At 44.5% G+C, this 19,904-nt stretch overlaps 1 protein-coding gene and 1 pseudogene across 1 annotated transcript; both read left to right on the forward strand.

The window, feature by feature from the left end:
• Positions 1–403: 403 nt before the first annotated feature.
• Positions 404–8,969, forward strand: IL1B (interleukin 1, beta). The gene is made up of 7 exons (XM_010834112.1): positions 404–505; positions 1,125–1,186; positions 1,932–1,980; positions 3,849–4,047; positions 4,828–4,989; positions 6,807–6,937; positions 7,885–8,969. The coding sequence occupies exons 2-7, from the start codon at positions 1,140–1,142 to the stop codon at positions 8,095–8,097; spliced, it is 801 nt and encodes a 266-aa protein (XP_010832414.1). The 5' UTR covers positions 404–505; positions 1,125–1,139; the 3' UTR covers positions 8,098–8,969.
• Positions 8,970–14,319: 5,350 nt separating this feature from the next.
• On the forward strand, positions 14,320–14,649 carry LOC104984412 (annotated as a pseudogene).
• The last annotated feature ends 5,255 nt before the right edge of the window (positions 14,650–19,904 follow it).

Below are 19,904 nucleotides of genomic sequence, written 5' to 3' on the forward strand. Positions count from 1 at the left end.
GTTACTGTCACTTCCCTATGCTCACTTATTCATCTCCAAGTGAGAAGTTTCCTAAACTTAAGTGCAAGGAGTGAGCGAGGAAGCAATTTTGTGCGTGTGCCTCTGTGTGTCCTCCACTTTGTCCTCGGAGATCCGAAATTAAAACATCCTTCTTACCTAGGAAAACCCGCTATTTTGGTTTCACATCATCTGCACAAAAGTTGTCAGAAAAACCAACATATATTTGCATGATGACACATTTGCAAGGATGTGTCACAGTTGGCTATCACTTGCCCTCCCAAGGACTGGAGAATTATTTCTCTCCCAGGAGTTACCATCAATCCTTTTTTTTTTTTTTTAACTTGGTTGCAAAATCAGTTAACCAAAGGGGAAATCTCTCAGCTCTCCACTTCTGCTTTTGAAGGCCATAAAATAGGTAGGAGAGACCAGCAGACAGTATACCCGCTTGGAGGCACAGGAAGCCACCCAGGGATCCTATTCTCTCCAGCCAACCTTCATTGCCCAGGTACCACTTTAATTCTTCCTTCTGACTAGGTCTTAAAGGAGTCTCTCTCTCTCTTTTTTTCTGTCTTCCTCCCTCTCTCTTCTCTTCCTTCTCTGCCTGACAGCTGGGCTTTCTGCAAAACTGCCAGCTATGTTATAATACCATAACTTGCAAAATAATAGGGGAATTAATACCACTTATCTAGCAGCTGGCATCTGAGAGCTCAGGATCCTACCTCTCCCCCAGATCACCTAAGAGATCCGCTCCTGGTTTGGGCTTGGTTTAGCAAATGCTTTACTCTGGACCCCTGTGGCTCAGCTTGTAAAGAATCCGCCTACAATGTAGGAGACCTGGGTTTGATCCCTGGTTTGGGAAGATGCCCTGGAGAAGGGAAAGACTACCCACCTACCCACTCCAGTATTCTGGCCTTAAGAATTGCAAAGAGTCAGACACAGCTGAGTGACTTTCACTTACTCTGAACCCAAAGGATGACTTTCGTGCATTCACTCATTCATTTGAAAATGGCTTCTTTGCTTGCCTGCCAGGTACAAGATGCTGAGGGCAATTCACATGTGAAGAAGGCAGCCCTCATGGGGACTGGCATGGCAAATGGTCACTCATTTTTCTCCTCTTTGCACAGGTTTCTGAAACAGCCATGGCAACCGTACCTGAACCCATCAACGAAATGATGGCTTACTACAGGTCAGTGGGAAAATTGATACCAATTGTGTTAGCAGGGCTTTCCTCTCAAGAGTGGATTTTTATATGTGCTTAGAGACCAGATTCGTCTCCCAAACTGCCTCTTACAGTGGCAAGCAGGGTTCCAAGTCAACCTGGTTTAAGGACTGATGTCCCACTGCAAGTCCAGCCATGGTACCCCTAGGCCACCCAGATGCTGCTTCAGGGGCTTCCTGCAAATGGAAACAGGAAAGAAAGGTTCCAAGTGGACAATCCAGGGGATCCCTTGGCAGATTTGGCTTAACTGAGAAGGAAAGCTCAGATTTTCACCGGGCTGGAAGTTAGGTCTCAGGATACAACAGAGAGCTCAGACAGCAATGGATACCTGCCCTCCTCCTGTGCTGTCCCATGTATATTACCATGGCAACTACCTGCTTCAGGCAGCCCTAAGGAACATGTTGTTTGCAGTTTACTATTGCCCAGCTTCCCAGGTGGCTCAGTGGGTAAAGAATCTGCCTGCAACCCAGGAGATGCAGCAGACATGGGTTCGATCCCTGGGTCCAGAAGATGCCCTGGACAAGGGCATGGCAATACTCCAGTATTCTTGCCTGGAAAATCCCATGGACAGAGGAGCCACAGGATCACAAAGAGTCAGACACAACTGAAGCAACTTAGCACACATGCATTGATGGTGAAGATTATCAACAGGGAAGAAAAGCTAATCTTGTCCAGGAGATGAAATTGAGCAATCTTTCTGTTTTTATTACAGTGATGAGAATGAGCTGTTATTTGAGGCTGATGGCCCTAAACAGATGAAGGTGAGTCTATGGGCTTTGATCCCAACATGTTGAGGGGCTCTGACAGAGGAAAGACTCAAGGGAAGTGTTCTGGGCCGGCTTGTTCCTATGGAATTTTGTGATAAAATGACTTTATCCTCTTCCAGTGAGACAAATGGAAGCTGGCCACTCTGCAACTCCCATGCCACCAGTGTTTCACTGAGGCTTGGTGATGCTGGCCATGCTTGCAGAGGCTTTTAGAAGGGGAATTTAAGTAGAGATAGTGCTTGTTGTCTCTTCCAAGCAAATTTAATTCTTCTTTTAGGAGAGGTGTTCAGCTCTAAAAGTGATGAAGTTACATTAATCACTTGAACTGAACCTGACCCAGAGATGATAACCTTGAGAATGAATATGTCTGCCTCCTTTAAGGGTGGGATTGTTTTTTGCTCCCTGAAGTGGAGCTTAAGGACAACAAGTCATGATGTAAACAAAAAGTTGAGTTTGGGAGTTATGAGAAAATTATTCACTTGCTGTTGGATTTGAGCAAGTCATTTTACCCCTTTGATGCTAGTCTGAATAATAAGGGTCATAAGCAGGATGATGTCCGAGACCCTAGCATCCTGCAACCCTTGGCTCTGAGATATTACCAGCAGGAGCTAAGTTTATCTAGCAGAGGAGTGTTTCTTTGTGTGTGTGTGCTCACTCACTCAGTAGTGTCAGATGCTTTGTGACCCAGAGAGCATTGTTGACCCTCCAGCTGTCCCTCCTCTTCTGTAAATGTAATAACTCCTGTAATCTAATAACTCTCTCAGGTAGTTCAGCCATCAGCCGAGCTAGCACAGTTGTACCAATTAGCAGGCAGCTGTTCTCTCAGATGTTTTTAGTTCGTGACAACCTCCTCCAGCCTCATCAAGCATTCCTGTCTTGCTGAAAGTTCCTTTCTTTAAAGACTTTAAAACCAGCACAACTGGTTTTCTCCAGCCCTAGATGGAGCCCAATTTCTCTGTCCAGCCCTCCCTCCCACAGTCTCTTGCAGCATTCTGGCTCTCTCTCCTGGGGCCTCTGCTCTGGGCAGAATGTCCCTCCCACTCAGCTTTACTCTGTGTTGTTACAGGTCTCTTGAGCTGTCCTTCAAACTTTTAAACCATTATCATGCCTTGCAAGCAACTTCAGTTAAGGCTTAATGCAGTTAGTTAAACAGTTTCTCTGAATTGAGGAACTATTTCATAATAGTAACCACTTTTTTGCAGGATGGTTATGAGAAAGCATTTGAGAAAAAGATTGTATAGAACATTGTTGATTGGGCAGAGGCATATTGAAAATCTGATCATCATAGCCCTGAAAAATGAAATACATAACGTTGGTGCATTAGGCTTCCAAAAAGATAAATAGTGTTAGAAGGTATAAGTTTATGGTTAGGTGGAGCATGTGTAAGAAAAGATAAGGTAAGAATGGATTTATTCTAGAAGAATGTTGTATACTGCATTAGAAAGCTTACATTATGGTTTAGGGTCTGCCTCTCACTGGCCGCTGTTTTTGGATAAGCCACTTAACCTCTCTGGGTTGCAGAGAGATGAAAGTTTATCTTTAGAAGCTCTGTTATCTCTTCCTTGGGCTTCCCAGGGGGCTCAGTGGTAAAGAATCTGCCCACCAATGCAGGAGACGCAGTGGGTTTGATCCCTGGGTCCAGAAGACTCCCTGGAGGAGAAAATGGCAACCCACTTTAGTATTCTTGCCTGCAGAATCCCATGGACAGAGGAGCCTGGCTACAGCCCATGGGGTCGCTAAGCGTCGGACATGACTGAGTGGCTGAGCACGCATGAATCTCCTCCTTCCTCCTCTCTCGTGTCAAAACAGGAGTTGTCTGGCCCAACCACCTTCCCACGCTGACTTCTTTGGTCTCTTCACAGAGCTGCATCCAACACCTGGACCTCGGTTCCATGGGAGATGGAAACATCCAGCTGCAGATTTCTCACCAGTTCTACAACAAAAGCTTCAGGCAGGTGGTGTCGGTCATCGTGGCCATGGAGAAGCTGAGGAACAGTGCCTACGCACATGTCTTCCATGATGATGACCTGAGGAGCATCCTTTCATTCATCTTTGAAGAAGGTACCTAATGAGAGCTGAGGGCAGACATGAGATCGCTGGTCATTTCCTTCTCAGAGGCCATAACCCAACAGCTAACACCCCCCAACCCCCGAGGCTGAAACCCTTTAAAAGTAGAGGGCCCAGTAATGAGAGGAAAACAGAGACACCTAGAAGCTCAGTTAATCATCTCTTCAGTTGAAACCAGTCTTTTTTTGTTTTGTTTTCCATCAGATTGATTTGCTCCCTTAAAAGACTTTTTAAGGAATTCTTCCTTAATGAAATAATGATGTAACTGGCTAATCATGCTATGCATCCTAAAATTATGGAAGCTTTTCTCGAATTTACAGACTTGCATAAAATGGTACCCAAAATGTTACATTTCAATACACTACTGTATAGAATCCAACTTGGTGATGGTTTCACTCTCCTTTTTAGTTGTTGAAACTATTCTTAAAATAGGACCTTGATAACTACTCATATTTGCAAAGCAGCCAGTCATTCTGTATGCTTTCATTTATATTATATCCTGTGAATCTCAGGATGTCCTTGTTCGGCCACATCTGTTGCCACCACCATTTTACATAAGTGACTCCATGGCTCATCCACGGCAAGTAATAGAGCTGAAGTTTGAACCTACGTCTTAGGGTGCCAGGCGCAGTGTTCTGACCCACCCCAACTTCCTCTCCACTGATGTAATCGAGCATCAGCTAGGCATGCTCAGATGTCCTCCAAGGAAACAAATTCTGCCTCCCATAATCACCTGGGAATCTCCCTAAACAAGATCTGTGCTCCACATTTCAGAGCCTGTCATCTTCGAAACGTCCTCCGACGAGTTTCTGTGTGACGCACCCGTGCAGTCAGTAAAGTGCAAACTCCAGGACAGAGAGCAAAAATCCCTGGTGCTGGCTAGCCCCTGTGTGCTGAAGGCTCTCCACCTCCTCTCACAGGAAATGAACCGAGAAGGTACCTGGGGACTTTGTCTCTTTTCTTGGCCTCTTCGTTGCTTGCTAATTCTCTACATTTTCAACAGAGCAGACCATTAAGGAAAATGATCCATAGCAGTGAAATAGCATATAATAAAGAACATGCTGGGGCTTCCCAGATGGCTCAATGGTAAAGAATCTGCCTGTCAATGCAGGATACATAGGTTCAATCCCTGGATCAGGAAGATCCTCTGGAGAAGGAAATGGAAACCCACTCCAGTATTCTTGCCTGGGAAATTCCATGACCTAGAGGGCTATAGTCAAGGGGATATGATTTAGTAACTAAATAACAACAACAATAATGAAGGACATGCAAACGTTTTGTTTGGATTCTAGTGATGAGACCACATTGAGTCCCTTAGTACGTTCATTTTTCAGCAACAGAGGTGACTCTGAGAAATTAGACTGCTCCAGCAAGCCCAGGACCACTGCCCAGCCAAGTCATTTAATGGCAGTGCTTCTGTTAGAAAGAGGTCATTTGATGGACATGACCTAACTGCCTGTGGGTTCTTTCTTCCGGTTGTTGGGGTTGAAACTAGAATGGTGAGGAGATAATTTGTCCCTCCTCATTCTCAACCCTGCCCCCTTACCCCTAACATCCTTCCCATCCAAAACCAGATGGTTCCTTAGAGGGAAACCTAACTGACAAGCAGGAACTTATATCTCTCTACTGTCACTGGCAACCTTTTTATTTTTATTTTTAAATTTTTCTTTATTTTTGGCTGTGTGGGTTTTTGTTGCTGTGAGGGCTTTTCTATACTTGTGATGAGCTGGGGCTACTCTCTAGCTGTGGTGCATGGGATTCTCATTGCAGTGACTTCTCTTGCTGTGGAGCATGGGCTCTAGGGTGAGGGGGCTTCAGTAGATGGCTCATGGGCTCTAGAGTACAGTGTCAGTAGCTGTGACGCACAGGCTTACTTGCTCTGTGGCATGTGGGATCTCCCCAGACCAGAGATCGAACCCGTGTCTCCTACACTGGCAGGCAGATTCTTTACCATTGAGCCACCAGGCAAGCCCATGTCACTGGCATTGCTTCAAGTCCAGGGGTGGCCCACGGGCTGCAGGAATCTGTCTGGCACTTTGCCACTGTGGCTGAACCCTGTATGCAGGGGCGTAACCAAGAGGGCAGCTGAAAGGAGCAGCCAGACTGTTCTCTTCAAAGGGTGTTGACCTTGAAGAGAGGCATCCCTGAGGGAAAGCATCCTGGTTTCAACCAAGCCAAGACAACGTTGTTTCTTTAGAACAGCGTTCTGAGCATGACCTTCGGGCCTCTAAGTGAGACAGCTATAACTAAGGAAGACTAAAAATGCATGTCTTTTCTTTGGAACCCCTTTTCCCAGCTAAGCTTCTCCTTTCCCAGGTTCTTCCCACTTTTCTGTTTATAGTCTTGAAATAGATCCATGACCAGTGTCTTTCAGGAGCCCAGTTTTATCTCTTTTCTCAATTTTCATGTTGATCATACTGTTCTGTTCTTGTGGACCAGTCAGGGACATGAGAGCTTTCTCCTATTTTTAAAAATTAGAGCCCCTGATTTTTCATTGCCACTATGATGAGTCTCTGAGAAACCCCCAGACCATTTGAGGGAAAAACCTGTTTCAAGAAACTGAAGCTGCTATGATCTGTGGGATTACCCTATCTGTTAGGCTGTAGGAACCTCAGTGTGGGTTGCCATAAGAACCTCAGTGTGGGTTCCCACAGAGGATGCTATACTGTATGAATCTTGGGCTTGGGGTCCAGGGATTGGGCTGACCCTGCAGTGCCATATCCCTGACCACAAGACCCCTCTCCTCTTCCCAGTGGTGTTCTGCATGAGCTTCGTGCAAGGAGAGGAAAGAGACAACAAGATTCCTGTGGCCTTGGGTATCAAGGACAAGAATCTATACCTGTCTTGTGTGAAAAAAGGTGATACGCCCACCCTGCAGCTGGAGGTGAGTGAATACCAGGGGCTGAAGGCCCTTCTCAAGCTCTTCTGGGGCATCGCTAGCCATCACTTACTTCATAGACAACTAACTTTCCCCCTTCCCCAGAACCTCTGGGAGTAGATCTACATGATAATTTTGCATAAATGGAAATCAATTTAATGTAAGTGTCAAATGCATGTAGCTTTCACTCCCATCACACAAAAAGTAAATTATTCTGCAGATTTTCTTCCATCTTGCCACCCAACAGATTATACATTGTTAGAGTTCCTCCATTTGATGGGACTTCCGTGGTGGCTCAGAGGTAAAGAATCTGCCTGCCAGCGCAAGAGATTCCAATTAGACCTCTGGGTCGGGAAGAACCCCTGGAGTAGGAAATGGCAACTCACTCCAGTATTCTTGCCTGGAAATGCTATGGACAGAGGAGCCTGGTGGGTTACAGTCCATGGGATCACATAAGAGTCGGACACTTCTGAGTGACTAAACAACAACCACCATTTGATAGATGACACTTTGAGGACTTAATCGGTTCAAGGGACCAGTCACTGCCATCTCCACTGCACTCCCAAAACCACACCTCCTTTTCCCACCAGTTTTCCCAGCAAAAATTTCATGTCCAACTTGAAGTCATTCTAGCCAGAGCCATGAGGAAAAACACAGGATAAGTCCCTGGAAACTAGCTACACCTAGAAGCTTTTACCTAATTTTCACTTTTGAAAACATTTCCACCTATATTATACACACTAGCATTTGATGCTAAGTTTCAGAGAAGGACAAGTGTGCCTTCTGTCACCACACAGAAGGCCGGGGTCACAAAGACAACTCAGGAGTCTGGCTCCTGGACCCGAGCCCTGCTGATCCATTTTTAAATGACCCAGAGAACAACTTTGTCCAGACCAGGGTAGAATGTCTTTGCCCTTTCCTTCTTAAAGATGTTTATTTCTGTTTTACTGCAGGAAGTAGACCCCAAAGTCTACCCCAAGAGGAATATGGAAAAGCGTTTTGTCTTCTACAAGACAGAAATCAAGAATACAGTTGAATTTGAGTCTGTCCTGTACCCTAACTGGTACATCAGCACTTCTCAAATAGAAGAAAGGCCCGTCTTCCTGGGACATTTTCGAGGTGGCCAGGATATAACTGACTTCAGAATGGAAACCCTCTCTCCCTAAAGAAAGCCATACCCAGGGAGTCCACGTGGGCTGAATAACCCCGAGGACTGGCAGAAGGGAAGGGAAGAATGTAGCTGCAGCCTGAACTTCACTGTTGTCTGATCCATGCCCGACTGCCTTCCCTGCATTAGTGCTTAGAGATCTCCCCACGGCCAGGAGGAACAATCCCCTCCTCCTAGAGCCCATCCTCAGACCCCATCCACTGAGCCACCCCTCTCTCACTTCTTCTACTCACTCAAAGCCAGCCTGGCAAAAACCATGGCACACTAGTTTCAAAGAAATCCTCTGTCCTTTGCACCCAGCTTCTGATGAGCAACCACTTAACTATTTATTTATTTATTTATTGATGTGTTAGTCTATTTAATTTAGTTCCAGGGGGCCTAGAAGCAGGCGCATCTGTGAAAAATCCTAGCCTTCAGTAACTGTGGAACCAATTTCCTTTGGGTTAGAGTGCCATCCTTCTGTCAAGTCCTTTCACCAAGCCTGAAAGCATACAAGCTCAGATTATTTAAATAGAATTATTTATGAATAGCGGAGAAGGCAATGGCACCCCACTCCAGTACTCTTGCCTGGAAAATCCCATGGATGGAGGAGCCTGGTAGGCTGCAGTCCATGGGGTCGCTAAGAGTCGGACACGACTAGGCGACTTCACTTTCACTTTTCACTTTCACGCATTGGAGAAGGAAATGGCAACCTACTCCAGTGTTCTTGCCTGGAGAATCCCAGGGACGGGGGAGCCTGGTAGGCTACCGTCTATGGGGTCACACAGAGTCGGACACGACTGAAGTGACTTAGCATAGCATAGCATTTATGAATAGGGAAGAATGATCAGATTGTTCAATGATTTTGAAATAAATTTCACTGAAAACAAATGTTTTTTCCACGTGGTCATTGACTTGTCTTGGATCTGATGTAGAAGAGTAAAGATGAATGGAGTCATGAGCGATCTCCTTGGGGAATTAGAAACCCACTCCTCATCACTGAATGCAAAGCACTTAGGAACATCACTGGCCAGCAAAGACCAGCTTGAACACCCTTCCCTTTCACTTCTGTTATTCAACAAAAGTATATATGGCACACAAGTTTCCTCTGAAAAACAGGATCAGCTAAAGTATTATAGGGAGTAAGGGCTGGTGGTAACAGCTGCCAAGTGTTTCTCTATTCATTTATTCAACAAACACATCTTAAGCCAGTGTTATGTCCTAGGGGCTTCGAGTACAGAAACCAGAAAGGTAAGGCCGTGGCTGCACAGGTGCAGGAGGGCCTAGAGGACCTATCCCACGTTGAAGGTCAGGAAGGGCGGCAGTGAGGAGATACCCCTCTTCCAAGGTAAGGAGCAATGGCTGCGCTTTGCTGGAGCAGCCCTGAAGATACCCCATGCCCAAAGTAAGAGAAACCAAAGTAAGATGGTTGGTGTTGCAAGAGGGCATCAGAGGGCAAACACACTGAAACCATACTCACAGAAAACTAGTCAATCTAATCACACTAGGACCACAGCCTTGTCTAACTCAATGAAACTAAGCCATGCCCGTGAGGCAACCCAAGATGGGCGGGTCATGGTGGAGAGATCTGACAGAATGTGGTCCACTGGAGAAGAGAATGGCAAACCACTTCAGTATTCCTCCCTTGAGAACCCCATGAACAGTATGAAAAGGCAAAATGATAGGATACTGAAAGAGAAACTCCCCAGGTCAGTAGGTGCCCAATATGCTACTGGAGATCAGTAGAGAAATAACTCCAGAAAGAATGAAGGGATGGAGCCAAAGCAAAAACAATGCCCAGCTGTGGATGTGACTGGTGATAGAAGCAAGGTCCAATGCTGTAAAGAGCAATATTGGATAGGAACCTGGAATGTCAGGTCCATGAATCAAGGCAAATTGGAAGTGGTCAAACAAGAGATGGCAAGAGTGAATGTCGACATTCTAGGAATCAGCGAACTGAAATGGACTGGAATAGGTGAATTTAACTCAGATGACCATTATATCTACTACTGCGGGCAGGAATCCCTCAGAAGAAATGGAGTGGCCATCATGGTCAACAAAAGAGTCCAAAACGCAGTACTTGGATGCAATCTCAAAAACGACAGAATGATCTCTGTTTGTTTCCAAGGCAAACCATTCAATATCACAGTAATGCCCCAACCAGTAACGCTGAAGAAGCTGAAGTTGAACGGTTCTATGAAGACCTACAAGACCTTTTAGAACTAACACCAAAAAAAGATGTCCTTTTCATTATAGGGGACTGGAATACAAAAGTAGGAAGTCAAGAAACACCTAGAGTAACAGGCAAATTTGGCCTTGGAGTACAGAATGAAGCAGGGCAAAGACTAATAGAGTTTTGCCAAGAAAATGCACTGGTCATAATAAACACCCTCTTCCAACAACACAAGAGAAGACTCTATACATGGACATCACCAGATGGTCAACACCGAAATCAGATTGATTATATTCTTTGCAGCCAAAGATGGAGAAGCTCTATACAGTCAGCAAAAACAAGATCAGGAGCTGACTGTGGCTCAGACCATGAACTCCTTATTGCCAAATTCAGACTTAAATTGAAGAAAGTAGGGAAAACCACTAGACCATTCAGGTATGACCTAAATCAAATCCCTTATGATTATACAGTGGAAGTGAGAAATAGATTTAAGGGCCTAGATCTGATAGAATGCCTGATGAGCTATGGAATGAGGTTCGTGACATTGTTCAGGAGACAGGGATCAAGACCGTCCCCGTGGAAAAGAAATGCAAAAAAGCAAAATGGCTGTCTGGGGAGGCCTTACAAATAGCTGTGAGAAGAAGAGAAGCAAAAACCAAAGGAGAAAAGGAAAGATATAAACATCTGAATGCAGAGTTCCAAAGAATAGCAAGAAAAGATAAGAAAGCCTTCTTCAGCGATCAATGCAAAGAAATAGAGGAAAATAACAGAATGGGAAAGACTAGGGATCTCTTCAAGAAAATCAGAGATACCAAAGGAACATTTCATGCAAAGATGGGCTCGATAAAGGACAGAAATGGTATGGATCTAACAGAAGCAGAAGATATTAAGAAGAGACGGCAAGAATACACAGAAGAACTGTACAAAAAAGATCTTCACGACCTAGATAATCATGATGGTGTGATCACTGACCTAGAGCCAGACATCCTGGAATGTGAAGTCCAGGGGCCTTAGAAAGCATCACTATGAACAAAGCTAGTGGAGGTGATGGCATTCCAGTTGAGCTATTTCAAATCCTGAAAGATGATGCTGTGAAAGTGCTTCACTCAATATGTCAGCAAAGTTGGAAAACTCAGCAGTGGCCACAGGACTGGAAAAGGTCAGTTTTCATTCCAATCCCAAAGAAAGGCAATGCCAAAGAATGCTCAAACTACTGCACAATTGCACTAATCTCACACGCTAGTAAAGTAATGCTCAAAATTCTCCAAGCCAGGCTTCAGCAATATGTGAACTATGAACTTCCTGAAGTTCAAGCTGGTTTTAGAAGAGGCAGAGGAACCAGAGATCAAATTGCCAACATCTGCTGGATCATGGAAAAAGCAAGAGAGTTCCAGAAAAACATCTATTTCTGCTTTACTGACTACGCCAAAGCCTTTGACTGTGTGGATCACAATAAACTGTGGAAAATTCTGAAAAAGATGGGAATACCAGACCACCTGACCTGCCTCTTGAGAAATTTGTATGCAGGTCAGGAAGCAACAGTTAGAACTGGACATGGAACAACAGACTGGTTCCAAATAGGAAAAGGAGTTCATCAAGGCTGTATATTGTCACCCTGTTTATTTAACTTCTATGCAGAGTACATCATGAGAAACGCTGGACTGGAAGAAACACAAGCTGGAATCAAGATTGCTGGGAGAAATATCAATAACCTCAGAAATGCTGATGACACCACCCTTATGGCAGAAAGTGAAGAGGAACTCAAAAGCCTCTTGATGAAAGTGAAAGTGGAGAGTGAAAAAGTTGGCTTAAAGCTCAGCATTCAGAAAACGAAGATCATGGCATCCGGTCACGGGATCACTTCATGGGAAATAGATGGGGAAACAGTGGAAACAGTGTCAGACTTTATTTTTCTGGGCTCCAAAATCACTGCAGATGGTGACTGCAGCCATGAAATTAAAAGACGCTTACTCCTTGGAAGGAAGGTTATGACCAACCTAGATAGCATATTCAAAAGCAGAGACATTACTTTGCCAACAAAGGTTCGTCTAGTCAAGGCTATGGTTTTTCCAGTGGTCATGTATGGATGTGAGAGTTGGACTGTGAAGAAGGCTGAGCGCCAAAGAATTGATTATTTTGAACTGTGGTGTTGGAAAAGCCTCTTGAGAGTCCCCTTGGACTGCAAAGAGATCCAACCAGTCCATTCTGAAGGAGATCAGCCCTGGGATTTCTTTGGAAGGAATGATGCTAAAGCTGAAACTCCAGTACTTTGGCCACCTCATGCGAAGAGTTGACTCATTGGAAAAGACTCTGATGCTGGGAGGGATTGGGGATAGAGGAGAAGGGGGCGACAGAGGATGAGATGGCTGGATAGCATCACTGACTCGATGGATGTGAGTCTCAGTGAACTCCAGGAGTTGGTGATGGACAGGAGGCCTGGCGTGCTGCAATTCATGGGGTTGCAAAGAGTCGGACATGACTGAGCGACTCATCTGATCTGAAGGCGTTCCTAGTTAGATAGGGAAGGTGGATTTTTAAAAATAAGACAGTGTAACAAGTAGAGACATGGCAAAGTATGAAAGGAGCAGCTAAGAGGGGTGACAAGATTTGCTCTGGAGACTGAGGGTCAAGTTGTATGATGTTTGAGTCAGGCCTAAAAGGATGAGCAAGAGTTCTCCACACAAAGAAAAGGAGAGAGTAGCCTAGATAGATGGACCAGTATGAACACAGGCATGGAGGATGAAAGAATGAATGGGGCCAAGAGAAAACTTTCAAGTTTGCAGAAGTCACCAGTCAAAACACAAAAACAACCCAGGGGGAAAAAAAGAAATTGTAATCTCAGACAAAGAGATAATTTGCCTAGTATATAGAGTTCCCACAAAACAGTAGAAAAAAGCAATCATGAAAATCCATCAAAACAATAGGCGGAAATTTAATAAAACAGTATATTAATAGGTTGTCCTCTGAAAAGGAAATACCATTTAATCTTGGACAAAGTAAAAGATGCTCCATATTACTTAGAATAAAGTTGAATTAACAGAATTAACAGCACTTTGAGATTACACTCTTCTATCAGATTAGCAAATACCAAAGTTTAACGTCACACCCCGTTGGAAAGATTGGGGAAACGCTCACTCCTGAACATTACAGTGCATGTATGAGGAGAATAAATGGGTTCAACTCCTACAGAGGAAAATTTGATAGTAATTATGAAGATTACAAATACACATCCACCTATAGCCCAGCAATTTCACTTTTGGGGGTTTATCCTACAAATGGACATACAGTCATGAGCATTAATGATCAAAATGATTCATTGTGCATCACTTGTAACAGCAAAAGATGAGCAACAACTCAAGTTTCTATCAAAGAAGACTGGCTAAATGAATTGTGAGACATTCGTAGAATGAATTATGGGACATTCGTAGAATGAATTATGGGACTCCTCTCCAAGATATCGTGAAAAGTAAAAAAGAACAAGAGGCAGTGTTTATAGTGTGCTAGCTTTTATGTGGGCTTCCCTAAAAGTTCAGTCATTAAAGAGTCTGCCTGCAATGCAGGAGACCTGACTTCAATCCCTGAGTCGGGAAGATCCCCTGGAGAAGGAAATGGCAACCCACTCCATTATTCTTGCCTGGAGAATCCCATGGACAGAGGAGCCTGGCAGGCTACAGTCTATGGGGTCACAAGAGTCAGCCACGACTGAGCAACTAAGAACACAGCTTTTATGTAACAAAAGGCAGGAAAAAAATATATAAGGCAATACTCTAATGATTAGGACATGGAACTCTGCTCAATGTTATGCGACAGCTGGATGAGAGGGGAGTTTGGGGGAGAATGGATACATGTGTATGTATGGCTGAGTCCCTTTGCTGTCCACCTGAAACTATCACAACATTGTTAACCAGCTATACCCCAATACAAAATAAAAAGTTTAAAAAGAAGTAAGGCAGTCCCTTCCAATGTCTTTTATCTGATTTTGAGAACTCCGGAAGATACATAACAAATTTAAAAAGTAGTCATGGTGCGGCGGAGACGGCATGGGCTGCAGCGGGAGACTTTGGCGTGATGTCTCACACCATCTTGCTGGTACAGCCTACCAAGAGGCCAGAAGGCAGAACTTAGGCTGACTATGAATCTGTGAATGAGTGTATGGAAGGTGTTTGTAAAATGTCTGAAGAACATCTGAAGAGAATGAATCCCAACAGCCCCTCTATCACATATGATATCAGTCAGTTGTTTGATTTTATTGATGACCTGGCAGACCTCAGCTGCCTTGTTTACCGAGCTGATACCCAGGCATACCAGCCTTATAACAAAGATTGGATTAAAGAGAAGATCTACGTGCTCCTTCGTGGACAGGCCCAACAGGCTGGGGAATAGCTGAGTTTGCAAGCATTAGGGGAACGGGGGTGGGCTTGGAACACAGGTGTGTGCAGTGTGCTGTAGTGGAAGTTTTGTATTATAGTTTTCCTGTTTCCATTTTGGTATATACTAGCCAGAATTGAATGTATTAGATAAAATGTGATGATCTTGTTCAATCTGAAAACCCCTTTGCCCCCCCCCTTTTTTTTACTTACACATTTTTATGATGATTTAGATGGAAGTTGGTTTTTGTCAGTTAACATTGGTTCCAGTCCCTCAAACTGTTCATACCTGCTTTATAACATCCACTGTACTAATCCTCCTTCAAGTTGGGGTGGGGAGTGGAAGCACAGTTTAGTTACGTCCTCAAGATAAAGTCTTGGTGAAAAACAAATAAATGTTCTTTAGTTAAAAAATAAAATAAAAAGTAGTCATGAGGGGCTGGGGAGTAAGATACAAGGGGATGAGGGTGGGAGCAGGACATTTCTTTCAATACTTTTTATATTGTTTGATTTTTGAATCATGTGAATATATTAACTACTCAAATAAAATAGTACTAAGTTTTTAAAGCCTTCTATCAAAACAAAAAAGGGAGAAACGGCATATGACTTAGTTGGGGAAAAACAATGTGCCCATCCTCAGTGGCTCACTGCCAACACCCTCTCCTCCTTCTTCACAGTTCTCCCAGCCAGGGCACAAGACGTGGATGGAACTAGACCCTGCAACCCAGCAAAGCCTCTCTCCCAGCTCAGTCTGCTTCCTAACTGCAGTGCAAAGGATGGGACGGCTGTTAGGAGCAGGCATCCAAGTGGTACCCATCCACAACACGGAATAGGACTCCTGGGAGGCACATAGACTCTAGTTCCCTGACCAGGGATCAAACCCGGATCTCCTACATTAGGCGCATGGAGTCTCAGCCACTGGACAGGGAAGTCCTGACAGTGCCTAATTTATTTTTAACATGACTTACTGTTCCACTACTGAATGTCTTCCCTAAAGAAGCAAGTTTAAGGACTTTTACTTTAGAATTGTTTAGGAAAAAGTAAACTGGAAACAAGCTAAACATCCTTTGTTAGGAAAAACCTTAAATAAAACACAGCAAATTAAAAAGAAAATGAGAGCACTGAAAGGAGAGAGATCCAGGTGAATCATTGTGTGCAAAAGTCAAACTGCAGAACTCTAAGCACAGAATGAGATCATTCATATAAAAGAAAAAATAAACACTGCCCATCCAAAATGTATAATCCGGACTTCCCTGGTGGCCCAGTGGCTAAGACTCTGTGCTCCCAATGCAGGGGACCCAGGTTTGATCCCTGGTCAGGGAGCTAGATTCTACATGCCGCAACTAAAGATCCTGCATGCAGAAACTAAAAAAAAAAAAAAAAAGATCCTGCATGCCACAGTGAAGATCAGAGGTCCAAAATCTTGGGTGCCACAACTAAGACCCAGCACAGCCAAACAAATAAATAAATAATTTTTTTGGAAAAAGAAGTAAAATGCATAACCATGCGATTCTAAGAGTATGGAAGGCAAAGAGCCCTAGAGAGTACAGACCAGGCTGAAAATAGTGGGATGGGGCTGGGAGGGGGTTGTCAAGAGGAACTTCAACTTTATTCATAATGTTTGAATTTTTTACAAGAGGAATATATGCATGAATTATACATATATATATGTACTTACATTTTAATATTTTTCATTAAGATATTGTATTTTAATTGTTTCAATTCCTGGACCTGAGACAAAGACTAAAATAGAGCCTCCAAGGGCTATTCTATTCCTGGTTTGTGGACAAGTTATTTCCCAAAACCAGCTTTCCTCCTCTGCACTGAGGAGCCTTATCCTGGAAAAGAAAAATGGCCTATTTTCTGTGTGTATCATTCCATGCCTTCTTTTTTTGTTTGCTGTTCTTAATTTTTTTTTTTTGGAGTATAGTTGCATTACAATGTTGTGACCGTTTCTACTGTACAGCAATAGCCCCTTCCTTTTGGACTTTCTTCCCATTCAAGTCACCCAGATCACTGAGTAGAGCTCCCTGTGCTATACAGTATGTTCTCATCAGTTATTTATCTTATACATAGCATCAGTAGGGTATAAACGAGAATCCCAATCTCCCAATCCCCCTTGATGTCCATACCTTTGTTCTCTACATATGTGTCCCTGTTTCTGCTTTGCAAATAAGATCATCTATACCATTTTTCTAGATTCTACATATATGTGTAAAAGATAGAGGCATCCCAGTATTCACAGCCGCATTATTTACAATAGCAAGGACAGGGAAGTAACCCAAGTGTCCATCCACAGATGAATGGCTAAAGACATGGTACATGTATACAATGGAATGTTGCTCAACCATAAAAGGAAAAAAATTGGAGACCTGGATGGACCCAGATACAGCGTGTCATACACAGTGAAGTAAGTCATAAAGAGAAAAACAAATGAAAATAGTCTGTTGGAAAGGAAAGGGAAAGGGTCAGAGGGTTTGAGTGAGGAGAGCTGACACCCTCCCACCCACCATGAACTCAACCGGAAATACAACGGGAAGTAGGAAGTCTCTCCAATGAACTGGGAATTCAATTTGTCTGCCCCTCCAGCAGGTTGCACTCTCCACCACCACAGCTCCAACTATCTTTCAAGGAGATCCTATCCAGGTACTTGAAGAGTAGGGGGCCAGTGCTTGGGGATTTTGGTTTGATGTACTGGATTCTGTATCAGGCCAACATAGGGTTAGGGCGTGGCTCATGCCGTAAGCTTGGCTTGCAGTAAGCAGGTGCGGGAAGGTAAATGATACAATGATGGATGGGAGCATGTCCGGTCTGAAAGACAGGTTGGGGGTGGTGACTGTGCCAGCATCCCTGTCAGAGGGACAAGGGTAAGACTGTGCCTTCGGGTAGACCTCCTCCCTACCCATTCCCTACTCCCTGGTACAACCTTGCTGAAGTACTCAGAACCATCTGGTTGAACCGGACACCGGGGTGAGGATGATCTAGAGAACTGGTGAGATGCCCGCCCAGGGGTGTGGGGCCACAGTCAGAGCCTCCTCCCAATTCCTATCACATCCCACCCACATCCTGGCTCCTAAATGGGCAGTGTGGAAGCAAGCCAAGTGACGTCCACGGGAAGTCCAGAAGTACTGCTTTTCTTATTTGCAGAAGCATGTCTGTTTGCTTACACCAGTAATCGTGAAAATTCACATCCCTCTCTGAGAGCAGGTTATAAAACCATGAAATGCAGGATGTGGACAAGGAAAAGTAAGACTGGGAGGTGCAAGGAAGGTGCCACGGGCCTGGGACTCAGGACATCACTGCCTCTGAGAACAAGTTCCCTTCTGGCAACTGGGGCAGCTAGAGACAGAGGGGCCCAGGTGGGCTGAGGCAGGAAAGGCCCTCTGGAAACCAAGGTGTGAGTTATGGTTGTTATTTGAGTCTGTTAAACTCAAACTTCGTCTTGAGTTTCCCCACAAGCTGTTTGAAAGGGCCAGTGCTTCTCTTTCTCTCCAGCCCCTGTGCCCCCATCCCACCAGCCCTCGGAGACAAAAGGTATGAAAACTTTCATCTGCCAGGGATCATACAGAAGTAACATGGGAAGTGAAGGTCACTCCAGCATCCTTCCCACCATTCATGGGACTGTTGCCCTGGTGCTGTGTTGCCTGGACTGGTTGAACGATGCCAAGAGTGACAGCAGCTCATGTCGGTGTGTCAGGTGATGGCAGTGACAACACTTAATCAAGTTCTGCCGCACAGTGATGAGGAGAAGGCTGAAGTGGGGGCCTGGGGCCACTTTGACCTCTGGCTTCTTTTCTTTCTCTGTAATGCTGGGAGTGGAGGGGAGGTTGGGTCATCGGCTCTAGCATCTACACCAGTGATAGGAAAATAGCAAAGCTTTCTTAGGATAGAGAATAAAGGGTGGGTGCAATCTTTCTTAGGATAGAAAATAAAGGGTGGGTGCAATGAGAGGTGCCATTTTATGGGAGGTGGCTTGAGCAGAGATGTAAGAGGATGCCAATCTTGCAAAGATTTGGGGGGACAGCATGCCAAGGGGAGAGAACCACACAGAGTAGAGGAGGAAAAAACTTTCCTCTACCATTCTAGGATCTTTTGAGCTGGTCTAGTAATGAAATTGACAAAAGACATCAAAAAGAGAAAGAAAAAGTCAAATTTAATTGCACACATCCAAGAACCTCAAAGGTATATAGCTCAAAGAAGTGACCAAAGCGGGCAACTGTTATACCTGTAAGACAAAGAAAATTTGAGAAAATTTGACAAAACAGAGGGAATTTTGCTTGGGGCAGCAGACTATTGAAGTAACGAAGCTTATTTGTTTATACAGCTTTCTTGGCCTTGAATTCCGTATCTCATATTCCCTATGTCTGACATCCGTCTTGTGTAGGTAGGGTAACTTTCCATGATAGATGTATTTCTGGCATTCATGGGAACAGAGGAGGGTCAGAGCCTTCTTCTTACACTGTTTCCAAAGTAACTTTATTTCAAAAGAATCAGTACATTTAAGTGACATACTTGGAGGTGGCCTGCTTTGAATCCCATCAAAGTAAGGTCATGTGACTGAAGCAGAAAGGGCAAAGGAGCGAGAGCTGGAGGATGTCCCCCGTGGCTCAGTAGTAAAGAATCTGCCTGCCAATGCAGGAGACACTGATTCGATCCCTGGTCCAGGAAGATCCTGCATGCCTCAGAGCCATCAAGCCCCTACTGCTCTACTGAGCCTGTGCTCCAGAGCCCGGGAACTGCAGCTACTGAGCCCACATGCCACAACTACTGAAGCCCATGTGCCCTAGAGCCCATGATCCACAACAAGCCCGCACACCACAACTAGAGAGTAGCTGCAGATCGCCACAACTAGAGAAAAGCCCTCTAGGCAATGAAGACCCAGCACCATCAAAAATACATAAATAAATAAAATTATAAAAATAAAAAGAGAGAGAGAGCTGGAGAGGAGGACAGGAAGGCAGGCGAGGGCCAGGTCTCTGTGTAAGGAGTTTGGACTTAGCATGTTACACAAAGCATACTACACCCGGAAGGGATGACGTCATAGAGGCTTTATCACTCTTGCTGTCATGTGAAGAATGGACCCTGGGGACAGAGGAGAGGATGTTAAGAGTGGAAGCAGAAAGACAAGTTGGAAGACTGTGGCAATGAACTACAGAGGAGATAATGTTACCTTGGACTAGGGTAAAAGCAGAGAAGGTGGGAAGGGATGTGTTCTGGCGTAGTGACTACAGAACTGGCGGATGGAATAAATGTGGGAGGTGAGGGAAAGAGTGTAATCAAGGGGAA

This window comes from Bison bison, unplaced genomic scaffold (assembly GCF_000754665.1).
Source record: "Bison bison bison isolate TAMUID 2011002044 unplaced genomic scaffold, Bison_UMD1.0 scf7180017864020, whole genome shotgun sequence".
In the NCBI taxonomy this organism is placed as follows: domain Eukaryota; kingdom Metazoa; phylum Chordata; class Mammalia; order Artiodactyla; family Bovidae; genus Bison; species Bison bison.

Bases quoted from the DNA above. Each gene is read 5' to 3' on its own strand.
- IL1B (XM_010834112.1), top strand. From the start codon at position 1,140: ATGGCAACCGTACCTGAACCCATCAACGAAATGATGGCTTACTACAG. The intron at 1,981-3,848 runs GTGAGTCTATGG...GTCTCTTCACAG, and splicing joins ATGGCCCTAAACAGATGAAG to AGCTGCATCCAACACCTGGA. The intron at 4,048-4,827 runs GTACCTAATGAG...TCCACATTTCAG, and splicing joins TTCATTCATCTTTGAAGAAG to AGCCTGTCATCTTCGAAACG.